At 47.4% G+C, this 21666-nt stretch overlaps 1 protein-coding gene across 3 annotated transcripts in view; it reads left to right on the top strand.

The window, feature by feature from the left end:
- ugt8 (UDP glycosyltransferase 8) overlaps positions 1-21666 on the top strand; it is a 95423-nt gene that overhangs the window by 44695 nt on the left and 29062 nt on the right. For all 3 annotated transcript variants that reach the window (XR_014392042.1, XM_082974035.1, XM_082974034.1), the window contains exons 3-4: positions 10190-10828; positions 20793-20935. Coding sequence is in view for 2 of the 3 variants with exons in the window: in XM_082974035.1 (XP_082830161.1) it covers positions 10190-10828; positions 20793-20935 (782 nt within the window). In the remaining variant the exon portion in view is untranslated. The remainder of the gene's footprint in view (positions 1-10189; positions 10829-20792; positions 20936-21666) is intronic.

The following is a 21666-nucleotide window of genomic DNA, read 5'->3' as shown; positions in this document are numbered from 1 at the left end:
CTCTAGAACCTGTTTGCTGTTGATCAGCGGAGATAGACCTCTAGAACCTGTTGATCAGCGGAGATACACCTCTAGAACCTGTTGATCAAGGGAGATAAACCTCTAGAACCTGTTAGCTGTTGATCAGGGGAGATACACCTCTAGAACCTGTTGATCAGCGGAGCTGCCTCTAGAACCTGTTGATCAGGGGAGATACACCTCTAGAACCTGTTAGCTGTTGATCAGGGGAGATACACCTCTAGAACCTGTTGATCAGGGGAGATACACCTCTAGAACCTGTTGATCAGCGGAGATACACATCTAGAACCTGTTGATCAGGGGAGATACACCTCTAGAACCTGTTGATCAGGGGAGATACACCTCTAGAACCTGTTGATCAGGGGAGATACACCTCTAGAACCTGTTGATCAGGGGAGATACACCTCTAGAACCTGTTGGTCAGGGGAGATACACCTCTAGAACCTGTTAGCTGGTGATCAGCGGAGATACACCTCTAGAACCTGTTGATCAGCGGAGATACACCTCTAGAACCTGTTGATCAGGGGAGATACACCTCTAGAACCTGTTGATTAGGGGAGATACACCTCTAGAACCTGTTGATCAGGGGAGATACACCTCTAGAACCTGTTAGCTGTTGATCAGGGGAGATACACCTCTAGATCCTGTTGATCAGGGGAGATACACCTCTAGAACCTGTTGATCAGGGGAGATACACCTCTAGAACCTGTTGGTCAGGGGAGATACACCTCTAGAACCTGTTAGCTGGTGATCAGCGGAGATAGACCTCTAGAACCTGTTGATCAGCGGAGATACACCTCTAGAACCTGTTGATCAAGGGAGATACACCTCTAGAACCTGTTAGCTGTTGATCAGGGGAGATACACCTCTAGAACCTGTTGATCAGCGGAGCTGCCTCTAGAACCTGTTGATCAGGGGAGATACACCTCTAGAACCTGTTAGCTGTTGATCAGGGGAGATACACCTCTAGAACCTGTTGATCAGGGGAGATACACCTCTAGAACCTGTTGATCAGCGGAGATACACATCTAGAACCTGTTGATCAGGGGAGATACACCTCTAGAACCTGTTGATCAGGGGAGATACACCTCTAGAACCTGTTGATCAGGGGAGATACACCTCTAGAACCTGTTGATCAGGGGAGATACACCTCTAGAACCTGTTGATCAGGGGAAATACACCTCTAGAACCTGTTGATCAGGGGAGAAACACCTCTAGAACCTGTTGATCAGGGGAGATACACCTCTAGAACCTGTTAGCTGTTGATCAGGGGAGATACACCTCTAGAACCTGTTGATCTGGGGAGATACACCTCTAGAACCTGTTGATCAGGGGAGATACACCTCTAGATCCTGTTGATCAGGGGAGATACACCTCTAGAACCTGTTGATCAGGGGAGATACACCTCTAGAACCTGTTAGCTGTTGATCAGGGGAGATACACCTCTAGATCCTGTTGATCAGGGGAGATACACCTCTAGAACCTGTTGATCAGGGGAGATACACCTCTAGAACCTGTTGATCAGGGGAGATACACCTCTAGAACCTGTTGATCAGGGGAGATACACCTCTAGAACCTGTTGATCAGGGGAGATACACCTCTAGAACCTGTTGATCAGGGGAGATGCACATCTAGAACCTGTTGATCAGGGGAGATACACCTCTAGAACCCGTTGATCATGGGAGATACACCTCTAGAACCTGTTGATCAGGGGAGATACACCTCTAGAACCTGTTGATCAGGGGAGATACACCTCTAGAACCTGTTGATCAGGGGAGATACACCTCTAGAACCTGTTGATCAGGGGAGATACACCTCTAGAACCTGTTAGCTGTTGATCAGCGGAGATACACCTCTAGAACCTGTTAGCTGTTGATCAGCGGAGATACACCTCTAGAACCTGTTGATCAGGGGAGATACACCTCTAGAACCTGTTGATCAGGGGAGATACACCTCTAGATCCTGTTGATCAGGGGAGATACACCTCTAGAACCTGTTAGCCAGTTGATCAGCGGAGATACACCTCTAGAACCTGTTGATCAGCGGAGCTGCCTCTAGAACCTGTTGATCAGGGGAGATACACCTCTAGAACCTGTTTTGCTGTTGATCAGCGGAGATAGACCTCTAGAACCTGTTGATCAGCGGAGATACACCTCTAGAACCTGTTGATCAAGGGAGATAAACCTCTAGAACCTGTTAGCTGTTGATCAGGGGAGATACACCTCTAGAACCTGTTGATCAGCGGAGCTGCCTCTAGAACCTGTTGATCAGGGGAGATACACCTCTAGAACCTGTTAGCTGTTGATCAGCGGAGATACACCTCTAGAACCTGTTGATCAGGGGAGATACACCTCTAGAACCTGTTGATCAGCGGAGATACACATCTAGAACCTGTTGATCAGGGGAGATACACCTCTAGAACCTGTTGATCAGGGGAGATACACCTCTAGAACCTGTTGATCAGGGGAGATACACCTCTAGAACCTGTTGATCAGGGGAGATACACCTCTAGAACCTGTTGATCAGGGGAGATACACCTCTAGAACCTGTTGATCAGGGGAGAAACACCTCTAGAACCTGTTGATCAGGGGAGATACACCTCTAGAACCTGTTAGCTGTTGATCAGGGGAGATACACCTCTAGAACCTGTTGATCAGGGGAGATACACCTCTAGAACCTGTTGATCAGGGGAGATACACCTCTAGAACCTGTTGATCAGGGGAGATACACCTCTAGAACCTGTTGATCAGGGGAGATACACCTCTAGAACCTGTTAGCTGTTGATCAGGGGAGATACACCTCTAGAACCTGTTGATCAGGGGAGATACACCTCTAGAACCTGTTGATCAGGGGAGATACACCTCTAGAACCTGTTGATCAGGGGAGATACACCTCTAGAACCTGTTGATCAGGGGAGATACACCTCTAGAACCTGTTGATCAGGGGAGATACACCTCTAGAACCTGTTGATCAGGGGAGATGCACATCTAGAACCTGTTGATCAGGGGAGATACACCTCTAGAACCTCTAGAACCCGTTGATCATGGGAGATACACCTCTAGAACCTGTTGATCAGGGGAGATACACCTCTAGAACCTGTTGATCAGGGGAGATACACCTCTAGAACCTGTTGATCAGGGGAGATACACCTCTAGAACCTGTTGATCAGGGGAGATACACCTCTAGAACCTGTTAGCTGTTGATCAGCGGAGATACACCTCTAGAACCTGTTAGCTGTTGATCAGCGGAGATACACCTCTAGAACCTGTTGATCAGGGGAGATACACCTCTAGAACCTGTTGATCAGGGGAGATACACCTCTAGAACCTGTTGATCAGGGGAGATACACCTCTAGAACCTGTTGATCAGGGGAGATACACCTCTAGATCCTGTTGATCAGGGGAGATACACCTCTAGAACCTGTTAGCCAGTTGATCAGCGGAGATACACCTCTAGAACCTGTTGATCAGCGGAGCTGCCTCTAGAACCTGTTGATCAGGGGAGATACACCTCTAGAACCTGTTAGCTGTTGATCAGGGGAGATACACCTCTAGATCCTGTTGATCAGGGGAGATACACCTCTAGAACCTGTTGATTAGGGGAGATACACCTCTAGAACCTGTTGATCAGGGGAGATACACCTCTAGAACCTGTTGGTCAGGGGAGATACACCTCTAGAACCTATTAGCTGGTGATCAGCGGAGATACACCTCTAGAACCTGTTGATCAGCGGAGATACACCTCTAGAACCTGTTGATCAGGGGAGATACACCTCTAGAACCTGTTGATCAGGGGAGATACACCTCTAGAACCTGTTGATCAGGGGAGATACACCTCTAGAACCTGTTGATCAGGGGAGATACACCTCTAGAACCTGTTGATCAGGGGAGATACACCTCTAGAACCTGTTGATCAGGGGAGATACACCTCTAGAACCTGTTGATCAGGGGAGATACACCTCTAGAACCTGTTGATCAGGGGAGATACACCTCTAGAACCTGTTGATCAGGGGAGATACACCTCTAGAACCTGTTGATCAGGGGAGATACACCTCTAGAACCTGTTGATCAGGGGAGATACACCTCTAGAACCTGTTGATCAGGGGAGATACACCTCTAGAACCTGTTAGCTGGTGATCAGCGGAGTTACACCTCTAGAACCTGTTGATCAGCGGAGATACACCTCTAGAACCTGTTGATCAGGGGAGATACACCTCTAGAACCTGTTAGCTGTTGATCAGGGGAGATACACCTCTAGAACCTGTTGATCAGGGGAGATACACCTCTAGAACCTGTTGATCAGGGGAGATACACCTCTAGAACCTGTTAGCTGGTGATCAGGGGAGATACACCTCTAGAACCTGTTGATCAGGGGAGATACACCTCTAGAACCTGTTGATCAGGGGAGATACACCTCTAGAACCTGTTGATCAGGGGAGATACACCTCTAGAACCTGTTGATCAGGGGAGATACACCTCTAGAACCTGTTGATCAGGGGAGATGCACCTCTAGAACCTGTTGATCAGGGGAGATACACCTCTAGAACCTGTTGATCAGGGGAGATACACCTCTAGAACCTGTTGATCAGGGGAGATACACCTCTAGAACCTGTTGATCAGGGGAGATACACCTCTAGAACCTGTTGATCAGGGGAGATACACCTCTAGAACCTGTTGATCAGGGGAGATACACCTCTAGAACCTGTTGATCAGGGGAGATACACCTCTAGAACCTGTTGGTCAGGGGAGATACACCTCTAGAACCTGTTGATCAGGGGAGATACACCTATAGATCCTGTTGATCAGGGGAGATACACCTCTAGAACCTGTTGATCAGGGGAGATACACCTCTAGAACCTGTTGATCAGGGGAGATACACCTCTAGAACCTGTTAGCTGTTGATCAGCGGAGATACACCTCTAGAACCTGTTAGCTGTTGATCAGCGGGAGATACACCTCTAGAACCTGTTGATCAGGGGAGATACACCTCTAGAACCTGTTGATCAGGGGAGATACACCTCTAGAACCTGTTGATCAGGGGAGATACACCTCTAGAACCTGTTGATCAGGGGAGATACACCTCTAGATCCTGTTGATCAGGGGAGATACACCTCTAGAACCTGTTGATCAGGGGAGATACACCTCTAGAACCTGTTGATCAGGGGAGATACACCTCTAGAACCTGTTGATCAGGGGAGATACACCTCTAGATCCTGTTAGCTGGTGATCAGCGGAGATACACCTCTAGATCCTATTAGCTGTTGATCAGCGGAGATACACCTCTAGATCCTGTTAGCCTGTTGATCAGGGGAGATACACCTCTAGAACCTGTTGATCAGCGGAGATACACCTCTAGAACCTGTTAGCTGGTGATCAGCGGAGATACACCTCTAGAACCTGTTGATCAGGGGAGATACACCTCTAGAACCTGTTAGCCTGTTGATCAGCGGAGATACACCTCTAGAACCTGTTGATCAGGGGAGCTGCCTCTAGAACCTGTTGATCAGGGGAGATACACCTCTAGAACCTGTTGATCAGGGGAGCTGCCTCTAGAACCTGTTGATCAGGGGAGATACACCTCTAGAACCTGTTGATCAGGGGAGATACACCTCTAGAACCTGTTGATCAGGGGAGATACACCTCTAGAACCTGTTAGCCTGTTGATCAGGGGAGATACACCTCTAGAACCTGTTGATCAGCGGAGATACACCTCTAGAACCTGTTAGCTGGTGATCAGCGGAGATACACCTCTAGAACCTGTTAGCCTGTTGATCAAGGGAGATACACCTCTAGAACCTGTTAGCTGTTGATCAGGGGAGCTGCCTCTAGAACCTGTTAGCCTGTTGATCAGCGGAGATACACCTCTAGAACCTGTTGATCAGGGGAGATACACCTCTAGAACCTGTTGATCAGGGGAGCTGCCTCTAGAACCTGTTGATCAGGGGAGATACACCTCTAGAACCTGTTGATCAGCGGAGATACACCTCTAGAACCTGTTGATCAGGGGAGATACACCTCTAGAACCTGTTGATCAGGGGAGCTGCCTCTAGAACCTGTTGATCAGGGGAGATACACCTCTAGAACCTGTTGATCAGCGGAGATACACCTCTAGAACCTGTTGATCGGGGAGCTGCCTCTAGAACCTGTTGATCAGGGGAGCTGCCTCTAGAACCTGTTGATCAGGGGAGCTGCCTCTAGAACCTGTTGATCAGGGGAGCTGCCTCTAGAACCTGTTGATCAGGGGAGCTGCCTCTAGAACCTGTTGATCAGGGGAGCTGCCTCTAGAACCTGTTGATCAGGGGAGCTGCCTCTAGAACCTGTTGATCAGGGGAGCTGCCTCTAGAACCTGTTGATCAGGGGAGCTGCCTCTAGAACCTGTTGATCAGGGGAGCTGCCTCTAGAACCTGTTGATCAGGGGAGCTGCCTCTAGAACCTGTTGATCAGGGGAGCTGCCTCTAGAACCTGTTGATCAGGGGAGCTGCCTCTAGAACCTGTTGATCAGGGGAGCTGCCTCTAGAACCTGTTGATCAGGGGAGCTGCCTCTAGACCCTGGTGATCAGGGGAGATAAACCTCTAGTAGAGTTCTGTAAAGTACATCCTGAGGGGCTCCCAGCAGTCCTTATGGAGTCTCCCCGTGTTTAATCCATTCTGATTGGCTCCCAGCAGTCCTTATAGAGTCTCCCCGTGTTTAATCCATTCTGATTGGCTCCCAGCAGTCCTTATAGAGTCTCCCCGTGTTTAATCCATTCTGATTGGCTCCCAGCAGTCCTTATGGAGTCTCCCCATGTTTAATCCATTCTGATTGGCTCCCAGCAGTCCTTATAGAGTCTCCCCGTGTTTAATCCATTCTGATTGGCTCCCAGCAGTCCTTATAGAGTCTCCCCGTGTTTAATCCATTCTGATTGGCTCCCAGCAGTCCTTATAGAGTCTCCCCGTGTTTAATCCATTCTGATTGGCTCCCAGCCGTCCTTATAGAGTCTCCCCGTGTTTAATCCATTCTGAGGGGCTCCCAGCAGTCCTTATAGAGTCTCCCCGTGTTTAATCCATTCTGATTGGCTCCCAGCCGTCCTTATAGAGTCTCCCCGTGTTTAATCCATTCTGAGGGGCTCCCAGCAGTCCTTATAGAGTCTCCCCGTGTTTAATCCATTCTGATTGGCTCCCAGCAGTCCTTATAGAGTCTCCCCGTGTTTAATCCATTCTGATTGGCTCCCAGCAGTCCTTATAGAGTCTCCCCGTGTTTAATCCATTCTGATTGGCTCCCAGCAGTCCTTATAGAGTCTCCCCGTGTTTAATCCATTCTGATTGGCTCCCAGCAGCCCTTATAGAGTCTCCCCGTGTTTAATCCATTCTGATTGGCTCCCAGCAGTCCTTATAGAGTCTCCTCATGTTTAATCCTCCCTGAGTTTTAAACCAACACATCTAAACTCTCCTTCATTACAGCTGCTATCAACTTTCTCAACAAGCTGTAGTAGCCTAGCGTTGTTAGCTGTAGTAACCTAGTACTGTTAGCTGTAGTAGCCTAGCACTGTTAGCTGTAATAGCGTAGCACTGTTAGCTGTAGTAGCCTAGCACTGTTAGCTGTAGTAGCCTAGTACTGTTAGCTGTAGTAGCCTAGTACTGTTAGCTGTAGTAACCTAGCACTATTAGCTGTAGTAGCCTAACACTGTTAGCTGTAGTAGCCTAGCACTGTTAGCTGTAGTAGCCTAGTACTGTTAGCTGTAGTAGCCTAGCACTGTTAGCTGTAGTAGCCTAGCACTGTTAGCTGTAGTAGCCTAGCACTGTTAGCTGTAGTAGCCTAGCACTGTTAGCTGTAGTAGCCTAGCACTGTTAGCTGTAGTAGCCTAGCACTGTTAGCTGTAGTAACCTAGCACTGTTAGCTGTAGTAGCCTAGCACTGTTAGCTGTAGTAAGCCTAGCACTGTTAGCTGTAGTAGACCTAGTACTGTTAGCTGTAGTAAGCCTAGTACTGTTAGCTGTAGTAACCTAGTACTGTTAGCTGTAGTAGCCTAGTACTGTTAGCTGTAGTAACCTAGCACTGTTAGCTGTAGTAACCTAGTACTGTTAGCTGTAGTAGCCTAGCACTGTTAGCTGTAGTAGCCTAGCACTGTTAGCTGTAGTAGCCTAGCACTGTTAGCTGTAGTAGCCTAGTACTGTTAGCTGTAGTAACCTAGTACTGTTAGCTGTAGTAGCCTAGCACTGTTAGCTGTAGTAACCTAGTACTGTTAGCTGTAGTAGCCTAGTACTGTTAGCTGTAGTAGCCTAGTACTGTTAGCTGTAGTAACCTAGCACTGTTAGCTGTAGTAGCCTAGCACTGTTAGCTGTAGTAAGCCTAGCACTGTTAGCTGTAGTAGCCTAGTACTGTTAGCTGTAGTAACCTAGTACTGTTAGCTGTAGTAGCCTAGCACTGTTAGCTGTAGTAGCCTAGTACTGTTAGCTGTAGTAACCTAGCACTGTTAGCTGTAGTAACCTAGTACTGTTAGCTGTAGTAACCTAGCACTGTTAGCTGTAGTAGCCTAGCACTGTTAGCTGTAGTAGCCTAGCACTGTTAGCTGTAGTAGCCTAGCACTGTTAGCTGTAGTAGCCTAGTACTGTTAGCTGTAGTAGCCTAGTACTGTTAGCTGTAGTAGCCTAGTACTGTTAGCTGTAGTAGCCTAGCACTGTTAGCTGTAGTAGCCTAGCACTGTTAGCTGTAGTAGCCTAGTACTGTTAGCTGTAGTAGCCTAGTACTGTTAGCTGTAGTAGCCTAGCACTGTTAGCTGTAGTAGCCTAGTACTGTTAGCTGTAGTAACCTAGCACTGTTAGCTGTAGTAACCTAGTACTGTTAGCTGTAGTAGCCTATACTGTTAGCTGTAGTAGCCTAGTACTGTTAGCTGTAGTAGCCTAGTACTGTTAGCTGTAGTAACCTAGTACTGTTAGCTGTAGTAGCCTAGCACTGTTAGCTGTAGTAACCTAGTACTGTTAGCTGTAGTAGCCTAGCACTGTTAGCTGTAGTAGCCTAGTACTGTTAGCTGTAGTAGCCTAGCACTGTTAGCTGTAGTAGCCTAGTACTGTTAGCTGTAGTAGCCTAGCACTGTTAGCTGTAGTAGCCTAGTACTGTTAGCTGTAGTAGCCTAGTACTGTTAGCTGTAGTAGCCTAGCACTGTTAGCTGTAGTAGCCTAGCACTGTTAGCTGTAGTAGCCTAGCACTGTTAGCTGTAGTAGCCTAGCACTGTTAGCTGTAGTAACCTAGCACTGTTAGCTGTAGTAGCCTAGCACTGTTAGCTGTAGTAACCTAGCACTGTTAGCTGTAGTAGCCTAGCACTGTTAGCTGTAGTAGCCTAGCACTGTTAGCTGTAGTAACCTAGCACTGTTAGCTGTAGTAGCCTAGCACTGTTAGCTGTAGTAACCTAGCACTGTTAGCTGTAGTAGCCTAGTACTGTTAGCTGTAGTAGCCTAGCACTGTTAGCTGTAGTAGCCTAGCACTGTTAGCTGTAGTAGCCTAGTACTGTTAGCTGTAGTAGCCTAGCACTGTTAGCTGTAGTAGCCTAGTACTGTTAGCTGTAGTAACCTAGTACTGTTAGCTGTAGTAGCCTAGCACTGTTAGCTGTAGTAGCCTAGTACTGTTAGCTGTAGTAACCTAGTACTGTTAGCTGTAGTAACCTAGTACTGTTAGCTGTAGTAACCTAGCACTGTTAGCTGTAGTAACCTAGTACTGTTAGCTGTAGTAGCCTAGCACTGTTAGCTGTAGTAGCCTAGTACTGTTAGCTGTAGTAGCCTAGTACTGTTAGCTGTAGTAATCTAGTACTGTTAGCTGTAGTAGCCTAGTACTGTTAGCTGTAGTAACCTAGTACTGTTAGCTGTAGTAGCCTAGCACTGTTAGCTGTAGTAACCTAGCACTGTTAGCTGTAGTAACCTAGCACTGTTAGCTGTAGTAGCCTAGTACTGTTAGCTGTAGTAGCCTAGTACTGTTAGCTGTAGTAGCCTAGCACTGTTAGCTGTAGTAACCTAGCACTGTTAGCTGTAGTAACCTAGTACTGTTAGCTGTAGTAACCTAGTACTGTGAGCTGTGTACATATTACTATATTGCCCCCTGGGATAATAAAGACTGTTCCTCTCCTCTCCTCTCCTCTCCTCTCCTCTCCTCTCCTCTCCTCTCCTCTCCTCTCCTCTCCTCTCCTCTCCTCTCCTCTCTAGGTGCCCCCCTCCCCCCACTACACCTTCCAGCGTTACCCAGGCATCTTCAACACCTCCACAGCCGACAGCTTCCTCCAATCAAAAGTCAGCAATATCTTCTCCGGTCGTCTCACAGCGTTGGAACTCTTCGACATTCTAGATCACTACGCCCAGAACTGCGACGCCGTGGTGGGAAACAAAGAGGTCATGACCCAACTCAAGGACGCCGACTTTGACCTTTTACTGGTCGACCCCAACGAGATGTGTGGGTTCGTGATCGCTCACATCCTCGGCGTTCCCTACGCCGTCTTTTCCACGGGCCTGTGGTACCCGGCGGAGGTCGGCGCTCCCGCCCCTCTCTCGTACGTCCCAGAGTTCAACTCTCTCCTCACCGATCGGATGTCTCTAGTCCAGAGGATCGTCAACACGGCGGTGTACCTGGTGTCCCGGTTCGGCGTTCAGTACCTGGTGTTACCGAAGTACGAGCGCATCATGAGGAAGCACGGCGTGGAGCCGCGGGTGGCCATGCAGGACCTGGTTCAGGGGAGCAGGTTGTGGATGTTGTCTACTGATCTGGCCCTGGAGTTTCCCAGGCCCACTTTACCACATGTTGTCTATGTAGGAGGGATACTGACCAAACCTGCCAGCCCATTACCTCAGGTTAGTATATATATATATCACACACACACACACACACACACACACACACACACACACACACACACACACACACACACACACACACACACACACACACACACACACACACACACACACACACACACACACACACACACACACACACACACACACACACACACACACACACACATCTATGGTTGGTCTCCTCCAGTGTTGGTCTCCTCCAGTATTATATCTATGGTTGGTCTCCTCCAGTGTTGGTCTCCTCCAGTATTATATCTATGGTTGGTCTCCTCCAGTATTATATCTATGGTTGGTGTCCTCCAGTGTTGGTTTCCTCCAGTATTATATCTATGGTTGGTCTCCTCCAGTGTTGGTCTCCTCCAGTGTTGGTCTCCTCCAGTGTTAGTCTCCTCCAGTGTTGGTCTCCTCCAGTGTTGGTCTCCTCCAGTGTTGGTCTCCTCCAGTGTTAGTCTCCTCCAGTGTTGGTCTCCTCCAGTATTATATCTATATAACCCTAACCCTTTATTTAACAAGGTAGGTATTTGAGATCAAGTTCTCATTTACAACTTGCTTCCTGGCCAAGATAAAGCATAGCAGTTCTACACATACAACAACACAGAGCTACACATGGAATAAACAATAAACAAATAAATATACAATGGAATAAACAAACATACTGCCAATAATACCGTAGAAAAAGGCTGTATACAGTGTGTGGAAATGTAGAAGATTAGGGAGGTAACGATAGACCATAGTGGCGAAATTATTACAATATAGCAATTAAACACTGGAGTGATAGATGTGCAGAGGATGAATGTGCTAATAGAGATACTGGGATGCAAAGGAGCAAGATAAATAATAGAATAACAGTATGGGGATGAGGTAGTAGGATGGGCTGTTTACAGATGGGCTATGTACAGGTGCAGTGATCTGTGAGTTGCTCTGACAGCTGGTGCTTAAAGCTAGTGAGGGAGATATGAGTCTCCAGCTTCAGTGATTTTTGCAGTTCGTTCCAGTCATTGGCAGCAGAGAACTGGAAGGAAAGACGACCAAAGGAGGAATTGGCTTTGGGGATGACCAGTGAGATATACCTGCTGGAGCGCGTGCTACGGGTGGGTGCTGCTATGGTGACCAGTGAGCTGAGATAAGGCGGGGCTTTACCTAGCAAAGGCTTATAGATGACCTGGAGCCAGTGGGTTTAGCGACGAGTATGAAGCGAGGGCCAGCCAACGAGAGCATACAGGTTGCAGTGGTGGGTAGTGTATGGGGCTTTGGTGACAAAACGGATAGGCTGCGTCCAATTTGCTGAGTAGAGTGTAGGAAGCTATTTTGTAAACGACATCGCCGAAGTCAAGGATCGGTAGGCTAGTCAGTTTTACGAGGGTATGTTTGGCAGCATGAGTGAAAGATGCTTTGTTGCGAAATAGGAAGCCAATTCTAGAATTAACTTTGGATTGGAGATGTTTGATGTGAGTCTGGAAAGAGAGTTTACAGTCTAACCAGACACCCAGGTATTTGTAGTTGTCCACATAAGTCAGAACCGTCCAGAGTAGTGATGCTGGACGGGCGGGCAGGTGCAGGCAGCGATCGGTTGAAGAGCATGCATTTAGTTTTACTTGCATTTAAGAGCAGTTGGATGCCACGGAAGGAGCGTTGTATGGCATTGAAGCTCGTCTGGAGGTTAGTTAACACAGTATCCAAGGAAGGGCCAGTGTAAAGGGGTGCGTAACCGGTGGCAGGGAAGTCAGACGCAGGAGAGCAGAACTAGGTAATAGCCGGAGCAGTTTAATATCAAAACCAACGGCATAAAGAAAATACCAGTATGGGTACAAAACCCGACGCGCACCAGTAAACATGTGCACAAGCACTTACAATAAAACAATCCCACACAAAGACATGGGGGGGAACAGAGGGTTAAATACACAACACTTAATGAGGGGAAATGAGAACCAGGTGTGTAGGGAAACAAGACAAAACAAATGGAAAATGAAACGTGGATCGAAGATGGCTAGAAGACCGGTGACGCCGACTGCCGAACGCCGCCCGAACAAGGAGAGGAACCAACTTCGGTGGAATTCGTGACAGCCAGAAGTATACAGAATGGTGTCGTCTGCGTAGAGGTGGATCAGAGAATCACCAGCAGCAAGAGTGACATCATTGATGTATACAGAGAAAAGAGTCGGCCCGAGAATTGAACCCTGTGGCACCCCCATAGAGACTGCCAGAGGTCCGGACAACAGGCCCTCCGATTTGACACACTGAACTCTTTTGAGAAACCAAAGCCAAAAGCCTTGGCCAGGTCGATGAATACGGCTGCACAGTATTGTCTTTTTTCGATGGCGGTTATGATATCGTTTAGGACCTTGAGTGTGGCTGAGGTGCCCCCATGACCAGCTCGGAAACCAGATTGCATAGCGGAGAAGGTACGGTGGGATTCGAAATGGTCGGTGATCTGTTTGTTAACTTGGCTTTCGAAGACCTTAGAAAGGCAGGGTAGGATAGATATAGGTCTGTAACAGTTTGGGTCTAGAGTGCCTCCCCCTTTGAAGAGGGTGATGACAGCAGCTGCTTTCCAATCTTTGGGAATCTCAGACGATACAAAAGAGAGGTTGAACAGGCTAGTAATAGGGGTTGCAACAATTTCAGTAGATCATTTTAGAAAGAGAGGGTCCAGATTGTCAAGCCCAGCTGATTTGTAGGGGTCCATTTTTTGCAGCTCTTTCAGAACATCAGCTGACTGGATTTGGGTGAAGGAGAAATGGGGAAGGCTTGGGCAAGTTTCTGTGGGGGGTGCAGAGCTGTTGACCGGGGTAGGGGTAGCCAGGTGGAAAGCATGGCCAGCTGTAGAAAAATGCTTATTGAAATTCTCAATTATCGTGGATTTATCGGTGGTGACAGTGTTTCCTAGCCTCAGAGCAGTGGGCAGTTGGGAGGAGGTGCTCTTATTCTCCATGGACTTTACAGTGCCCCAGAACTTTTTGGAGTTTGTGCTACAGGATGCAAATTTCTGTTTGAAAAAGCTAGCCTTGGCTTTCCTAACTGCCTGTGTATATTGGTTCCTAACTTCCCTGAAAAGTTGCATATCGCAGGGGCTATTCGATGCTAATGCAATATGCCACAGGATGTTTTTGTGCTGGTCAAGGGCAGACAGGTCTGGAGTGAACCAAGGGCTATATCTGTTCCTGGTTTTTCATTTTTTGAATAGGGATTTTTTAATGGTGAGGAAAGCACTTTTAAAGAATAACCAGGCATCCTCTACTGACGGGATGAAGTCAATATCCTTCCAGGATACCCGGGCAGGTCAATTAGAAAGGCCTGCTCTCTGAAGTGCTTTAGGGAGCGTTTGACAGTGATGAGGGGTGGTCGTTTGGTTGCAGACCCATTACGGATGCAGACAATGAGGCAGTGATCGCTGAGATCCTGGTTGAAAACAGCAGAGGTGTATTTAGAGGGCAGGTTGGTTAGGATGATATCTATGAGGGTGCCCGTGTTTACGGATTTAGGGTTGTACCTGGTAGGTTCCATGATCATTTGTGTGAGATTGAGGGCATCTAGCTTAGATTGTAGGACGGCCGGGGTGTTAACCTCTCTGGGCTAGGCGGGACGAATTCGTCCCACCTAAGTAACAGCCAGTTGAATCCTGTGGCGCGATTTTCAAAACCTTTGAAATGCTATTACTTCAATTTCTCAAACATATGACTATTTTACAGGTATTTAAAGACAAGACTCTCGTTAATCTAACCACACTGTCCGATTTCAAAAAGGCTTTACAACGAAAGCAAAACATTAGATTATGTCAGCAGAGTACCAAGCCAGAAATAATCAGACACCCATTTTTCAAGCTAGCATATAATGTCACAAAAACCCAGAAGACAGCTAAATGCAGCACTAACCTTTGATGATCTTCATCAGATGACAACCCTAGGACATTATGTTATACAATACATGCATGTTTTGTTCAATCAAGTTCATATTTATATCAAAAACCAGCTTTTTACATTAGCATGTGACGTTCAGAACTAGCAAATTCCCCGCAAACTTCCGGGGAATTCGCTAACAATTTACTAAATTACTCACGATAAACGTTCACAAAAAGCATAACAATTATTTTAAGAATTATAGATACAGAACTCCTCTATGCACTCGATATGTCCGATTTTAAAATAGCTTTTTGGTGAAAGCACATTTTGCAATATTCTAAGTACATAACCCAGGCATCACGGGCTAGCTATTTAGACACCCGGCAAGTTTAGCACTCACCAATATCAGATTTACTATTATAAAAGTTTGATTACCTTTTGTTGTCTTCGTCAGAATGCACACCCAGGACTGCTACTTCAATAACAAATGTTGGTTTGGTCCAAAATAATCCATCGTTATATCCGAATAGCGGCGTTTTGTTTGTGCGTCCCAGACACTATCTGAAATGGTAAATCAGGGTCGTGCGCATGGCGTAATTCGTGACAAAAAAAATCTAAATATTCCATTACCGTACTTTGAAGCATGTCAACCGCTGTTTAAAATCCATTTTTATGCCATTTTTCTCGTAAAAAAGCGATAATATTCCGGGGGGGGGGGGGGGGGGGTTGTCCAGGAAGTTGTTCTAGAAGGGATTGAATTTGTTGTTGTCTAATAGTTTTGTTGGCAGGTTTCCACACTACTTTCCTTCCACCTATAGCATTTCTTAATATTACTCAGTTCCTTTGGCTTTGATGCCTCATGATTGAGTATTGCTCTGTTCCAGTAGACTGTGATTTTGCTGTGATCTGATAGGGGGGTCAGTGGACTGACTGTGAACCCTCTGAGAGACTCTGGGTTGAGGTCAGTGATAAAGTAGTCTACAGTACTACTGCCAAGAGATGAGCTATAGGTGTACCTACCGTAGGAGTCCCCTCGAAGCCTACCATTGACTATGTACAGACCCAGCATCTGACAGAGCTGTAGGAGTTGTGACCCGTTTTTGTTGGTTATGTTGTCATAGTTGTGTCCAGGGGGGCATATGGGGGAGGGAATGCTGTCACCTCCAGGTAGCTGTTTGTCCCCCTGTGTGCTGAGGGTGTCAGGTTCTTGTCCAGTTCTGGCATTTAGGTCAACACAGACTAGTACATGTCTCTGGGCCTGGAAATGATTGATTTCCCCCTCCAGGATGGAGAAGCTGTCTTCATTATAGTATGGGGATTCTAGTGGGGGGATATAGGTAGGATGGAGAAGCTGTCTTCATTATAGTATGGGGATTCTAGTGGGGGGATATAGGTAGCACACAGGAGGACATTTTTATCTGTTGAGATCATTTCCTTTTGAATTTCTAGCCAAATGTAAAATGTTCCTGTTTTGATTAATGTAATAGAGTGGGTTAGGTCTGCTATATACCAAATTAGCATACCCATCTGAGCTACCCTTCCCTGTTTCACACCTGGTAGTTTGGTGGATGGGACTACCAGCTCTCTGTAACCTAGAGGACAACCAGTGGGTCCATCTCCTCTATACCACCCACCTGGTAGTGTGGTGGATGGGACTACCAGCTCTCTGTAACCTAGAGGACAACCAGTGGGTCCATCTCCTCTATACCACCCACCTGGTAGTGTGGTGGATGGGACTACCAGCTCTCTGTAACCTAGAGGACAACCAGTGGGTCCATCTCCTCTATACCACCCACCTGGTAGTGTGGTGGATGGGACTACCAGCTCTCTGTAACCTAGAGGACAACCAGTGGGTCCATCTCCTCTATACCACCTGGTAGTGTGGTGGATGGGACTACCAGCTCTCTGTAACCTAGAGGACAACCAGTGGGTCCGTCTCCTCTATACCACCCACCTGGTAGTGTGGTGGATGGGACTACCAGCTCTCTGTAACCTAGAGGACAACCAGTGGGTCCGTCTCCTCTATACCACCCACCTGGTAGTGTGGTGGATGGGACTACCAGCTCTCTGTAACCTAGAGGACAACCAGTGGGTCCATCTCCTCTATACCACCTGGTAGTGTGGTGGATGGGACTACCAGCTCTCTGTAACCTAGAGGGCAACCAGTGGGTCCGTCTCCTCTATACCAGGTTTATTGTAGGATGACAATGTCTGTATTTCTGATTTCTTTGGTGATGTCCAGGTTCCTGCTCTTTGGACCAAAATACAGATGACCTCAGGCAGATGATGAAGGCTTTGGATATTTCAGGATGAGCTGACCTCAGGCTTTGGATATTTCAGGATGAGCTGACCTCAGGCTTTGGATATTTCAGGATGAGATGATGAAGGCTTTGGATATTTCAGGATGAGCTGACCTCAGGCTTTGGATATTTCAGGAGTGAGATGATGAAGGCTTTGGATATTTCAGGATGAGCTGATTCAGGATGAGCTGACCTCAGGCTTTGGATATTTCAGGGTGAGATGACCTCAGGCTTTGTGTTCCATAAAGTGTCCAATAAAGTGTTTAATGTTGTTAGTCGTGTGGTTTGGCCTCGGACCAGTAAGTGCCTTCTGAGCATCTATTCTCTCTCTCTCTCTCTCTCTCTCTCTCTCTCTCTCTCTCTCTCTCTCTCTCTCTCTCTCTCTCCATTTTTCTCTCCCTCTCTCTCTCTACCTCTCTCTACCACTCTCTCTCTCCTTGTTTGGTGTGGCAGGTAGCCTGGTGGTTAGAGTGTTGGTCCAGTAACCGAAAGGTTGCTAGATTGAATCTCTGAGCTGACAAGGTAAAAAAATCTGTTGTTCTGCCCTCTGAACAAGTCAGTTAACCCACTGTTCCTAGGCTGTCATTGTAAATAAGAATTTGTTCTTAACTGACTTGCCTAGTTAAATAAAGTTAAAAAGTCTCACACCCACTTCAAAGCTCTCTTTTATCGATCTGGCAGGCTGGGTTGGCCCTTGCCATGCCGTGCGGGGTGGGGAAATGGTTCAGGGGTCAACCTACGAGGTTGGGGTCAGCTCTGACGTACGGAGACGAGAGAGCGCGGGCCGCCGGCATCCAGTGTGGAGGGTTGTGGAATGTGGCTTTAGCCAATAAGAAGGCATTGTTCTGGCGGTGGGGTCGAGGGTCGAGGGTGGAAAAGAGGACCATTGTAACACAACAATTCTCTCCGCCCCCCATCTCTCTCTCTCCCCGTCTTTCTCTCTTTCTCTCTCTCTATCTCTCTCTCCCCGTCTTTCTCTCTATCTCTCTCTCTACCCCTCTTTCTCTCTCTCTCTCTCTCTCTCTCTCTCTCTACCCTCTTTCTTTCTCTCTTTCTCTCTCTCTCTCTCTCTCTCTCTCTCTCTCTCTCTCTCCCCCTCTTTCTCTCTCTCTCTCTCTCCCCGTCTTTCTCTCTCTCTCTCTGGGACTGTGATACAAACACACGTACAGGGTCTGTGCTGTAGAGACACTGGGACCAGTGTGTCCTAGGTTTATAGCCCGTGCCATCCCCAGAGCTCACACACACACACACACACACACACACACACACACACACACACACACACACACACACACACACACACACACACACACACACACACACACACACACACACACACACATCTTCCTAGAGACCATCCCTCCTCCCCTCTCATCCCTCTCTCCTTCTCTCCCCCTGTCTTCACATCATTCCCTCTCTCCTCCCCTCTCATCCCTCTCTCCTTCTCTCCCCCTGTCTTCACATCATTCCCTCTCTCCTCCCCTCTCATCCCTCTCTCCTTCTCTCCCTCTGTCTTCACATCATTCCCTCCCTCCCTCCCTCCCAGTCACCCAAATGAGGCCTTTTCAGACCGGACTGTACAATGGCAGACATTCATCTAGGCTTGTTAGCGTGCTAGGCTAATGTTTGGTGAGCTAGGCTGTTAGCGTGCTAGGCTATTGTTTATACACTCCATTGAGTGTGTCACTAGGCTCAGTGTTCTGGAACAATGTGTCTTAATGTATAGCTAGGTTGTTAGCATGCTAGGCTAATGTTTAGTGATTCTATCCACTCCATTGAGTGTTTTCACTGGGCTCAGTGTTCTGGCACAATGTGTCTTAATGTGACGTATGCAATGCATTATTAACCAACACAGGGCACTATAGTTCCCTATTACCAGGCTAGCTAACTGGCTGCAGCATGTCATGCTAACAGCTAAACACAGTTAGCCATCATGCTAACATTGCTAACGGCTAAGGAGCTTTAATAACTGGATATGTAATGAGCCACAGTTAACCATCATGCTAACATTGCTAACGGCTAAGGAGCTTTAATAACAGGATACAATGAGACACAGTTAACCATCATGCTAACATTGCTAACGGCTAAGGAGCTTTGATAACAGGATACAATGAGACACAGTTAACCATCATGCTAATGGCTAAAGAGCTTTGATAACAGGATATGTAATGAGACACAGTTAACCATCATGCTAACATTGCTGACGGCTAAGGAGCTTTGATAACAGGATACAATGAGACACAGTTAACCATCATGCTAATGGCTAAAGAGCTTTGATAACAGGATATGTAATGAGACACAGTTAACCATCATGCTAACATTGCTAACGGCTAAAGAGCTTTGATAACAGGATACGTAATGAGACACAGTTAACCATCATGCTAACATTGCTAACAGCTAAAGAGCTTTGATAACAGGATACAATGAAACACAGTTAACCATCATGCTAACATTGCTAACGGCTAAAGAGCTTTAAGAACTGGATATGTAATGAGACACAGTTAACCATCATGCTAACATTGCTAACGGCTAAAGAGCTTTGATAACAGGATACGTAATGAGAACACAGTTAACCATCATGCTAACATTGCTAACGGCTAAAGAGCTTTAATAACAGGGTATGTAATGAGACACAGTTAACCATCATGCTAACATTGCTAACGGCTAAAGAGCTTTGCTAACCTGCATAGGCTTCTTCTGACTTTGACCCAACATGTAGCTAGCTCAGTTGTCTTAGAGGAGGCTGATAGCCTAAAGGCTAACAATACAGTCTAACAATAACAGGAACCTGTATTTGTGTTAGCTAGACAGAACCCCTTCCTGCCTTTAATAAGGCTGCTAGGCCCAAAATGGCACCCTGATCCATATCCAGTCACACACTACATAGAGAATAGAGGGACATTTGAGACACACTGTGACAATGACAAATGAGGAAGCCTCCCTGAACCAAAAGCACAAACAGCTCTGTTTACTATGCTACATCAGTTGGCTTTAGATCTACACCAACATGACCTACTTACCTATTTAGTTAGTGTGTGTGTGTGTGTGTGTGTGTGTGTGTGTGTGTGTGTGTGTGTGTGTGTGTGTGTGTGTGTGTGTGTGTGTGTGTGTGTGTGTGTGTGTGTGTGTGTGTGTGTGTGTGTGTGTGTGTGTGTGCTCTCTGTGTGTGTGTGTGTGTGTGTGTGTGTGTGTGTGTGTGTGTGTGTGTGTGTGTGTGTGTGTGTGTGTGTGTGTGTGTGTGTGTGTGTGTGTGTGTGTGTGTGTGTTAGGATCGGGTGAGAGGGGAGGGGGAAGCTCATCCTAGATCTGTTGCTAAGGGAAACAGAGAGAAGGGCGGGGACTATCACCTCACTCAGGGTCCCGGGAGACAGACAGGAAGTAGAATGATCACGTGACCGTTGTGCTGGCGTGTGACATCACATTCTGTTATGGTTCTGTTTTATATCAATAAAGTTTGATGATGGTGTAAACAGCGTCCAGGGATACAGTAGTCGTGGAGACAGTAGTCACGGGGTGTTAGGTGTGTGTGTGTTGGACAACAGATAGTCCTATGTCTAGATTTGACCTGTCTCCTCTCTCTCTCTCTCTCTCTCTCTCTCTCTGTGTGTGTCTGTGTGTGTCTGTGTGTGTGTCTGTGTGTGTGTGTGTGTGTGTGTGTCTCTGTGTGTCTGTGTGTGTGTGTGTGTCTCTCTGTGTCTGTGTGTGTGTGTGTGTGTGTGTGTGTCTCTGTGTGTCTGTGTGTGTGTGTGTCTCTCTGTGTCTGTGTGTGTGTGTCTCTCTGTGTCTGTGTGTGTGCGTCTCTCTGTGTGTGTGCTGCAGGACTATGAATCGTGGGTAAATGACACGGCGGAGCACGGGTTCGTGGTGGTATCGTTTGGCGCCGGGGTCAAATACCTCTCAGAGGACATCACTCACAAACTGGCTGGAGCCCTGGGCAGGCTGCCCCAACGCGTGGTCTGGAGGTACTACCAATTCAATTCATTCACATTCCCTTCCACTGCAACTGGAAGGGGGAGGACACAACATGGCTGCTAATTCACATTCCCTTCCACTGTAACTGGGAGGGGGAGGACACAACATGGCTGCTAATTCACATTCCCTTCCACTGTAACTGGGAGGGGGAGGACACAACATGGCTGCTAATTCACATTCCCTTCCACTGTAACTGGGATGGGGAGGACACAACATGGCTGCTAATCACATTCCCTTCCACTGAACTGGGAGGACACAACATGGCTGCTAATTCACATTCCCTTCCACTGTAACTGGGAGGGGAGGACACAACATGGCTGCTAATTCACATTCCCTTCCACTGTAACTGGGATGGGGAGGACACAACATGGCTGCTAATTCACATTCCCTTCCACTGTAACTGGGAGGGGGAGGACACAACATGGCTGCTAATTCACATTCCCTTCCACTGTAACTGGGAGGGGGAGGACACAACATGGCTGCTAATTCACATTCCCTTCCACTGTAACTGGGAGGGGGAGGACACAACATGGCTGCTAATTCACATTCCCTTCCACTGTAACTGGAAGGGGGAGGACACAACATGGCTGCTAATTCACATTCCCTTCCACTGTAACTGGGAGGGGGAGGACACAACATGGCTGCTAATTCACATTCCCTTCCACTGTAACTGGGAGGGGGAGGACACAACATGGCTGCTAATTCACATTCCCTTCCACTG

The sequence above is a fragment of the Salmo salar genome, chromosome 04, assembly GCF_965601325.2.
Source record: "Salmo salar chromosome 04, fSalSal1, whole genome shotgun sequence".
Taxonomy (NCBI): Eukaryota; Metazoa; Chordata; class Actinopteri; order Salmoniformes; family Salmonidae; genus Salmo; species Salmo salar.
This window is presented reverse-complemented; position numbering and strand designations above follow the sequence as displayed.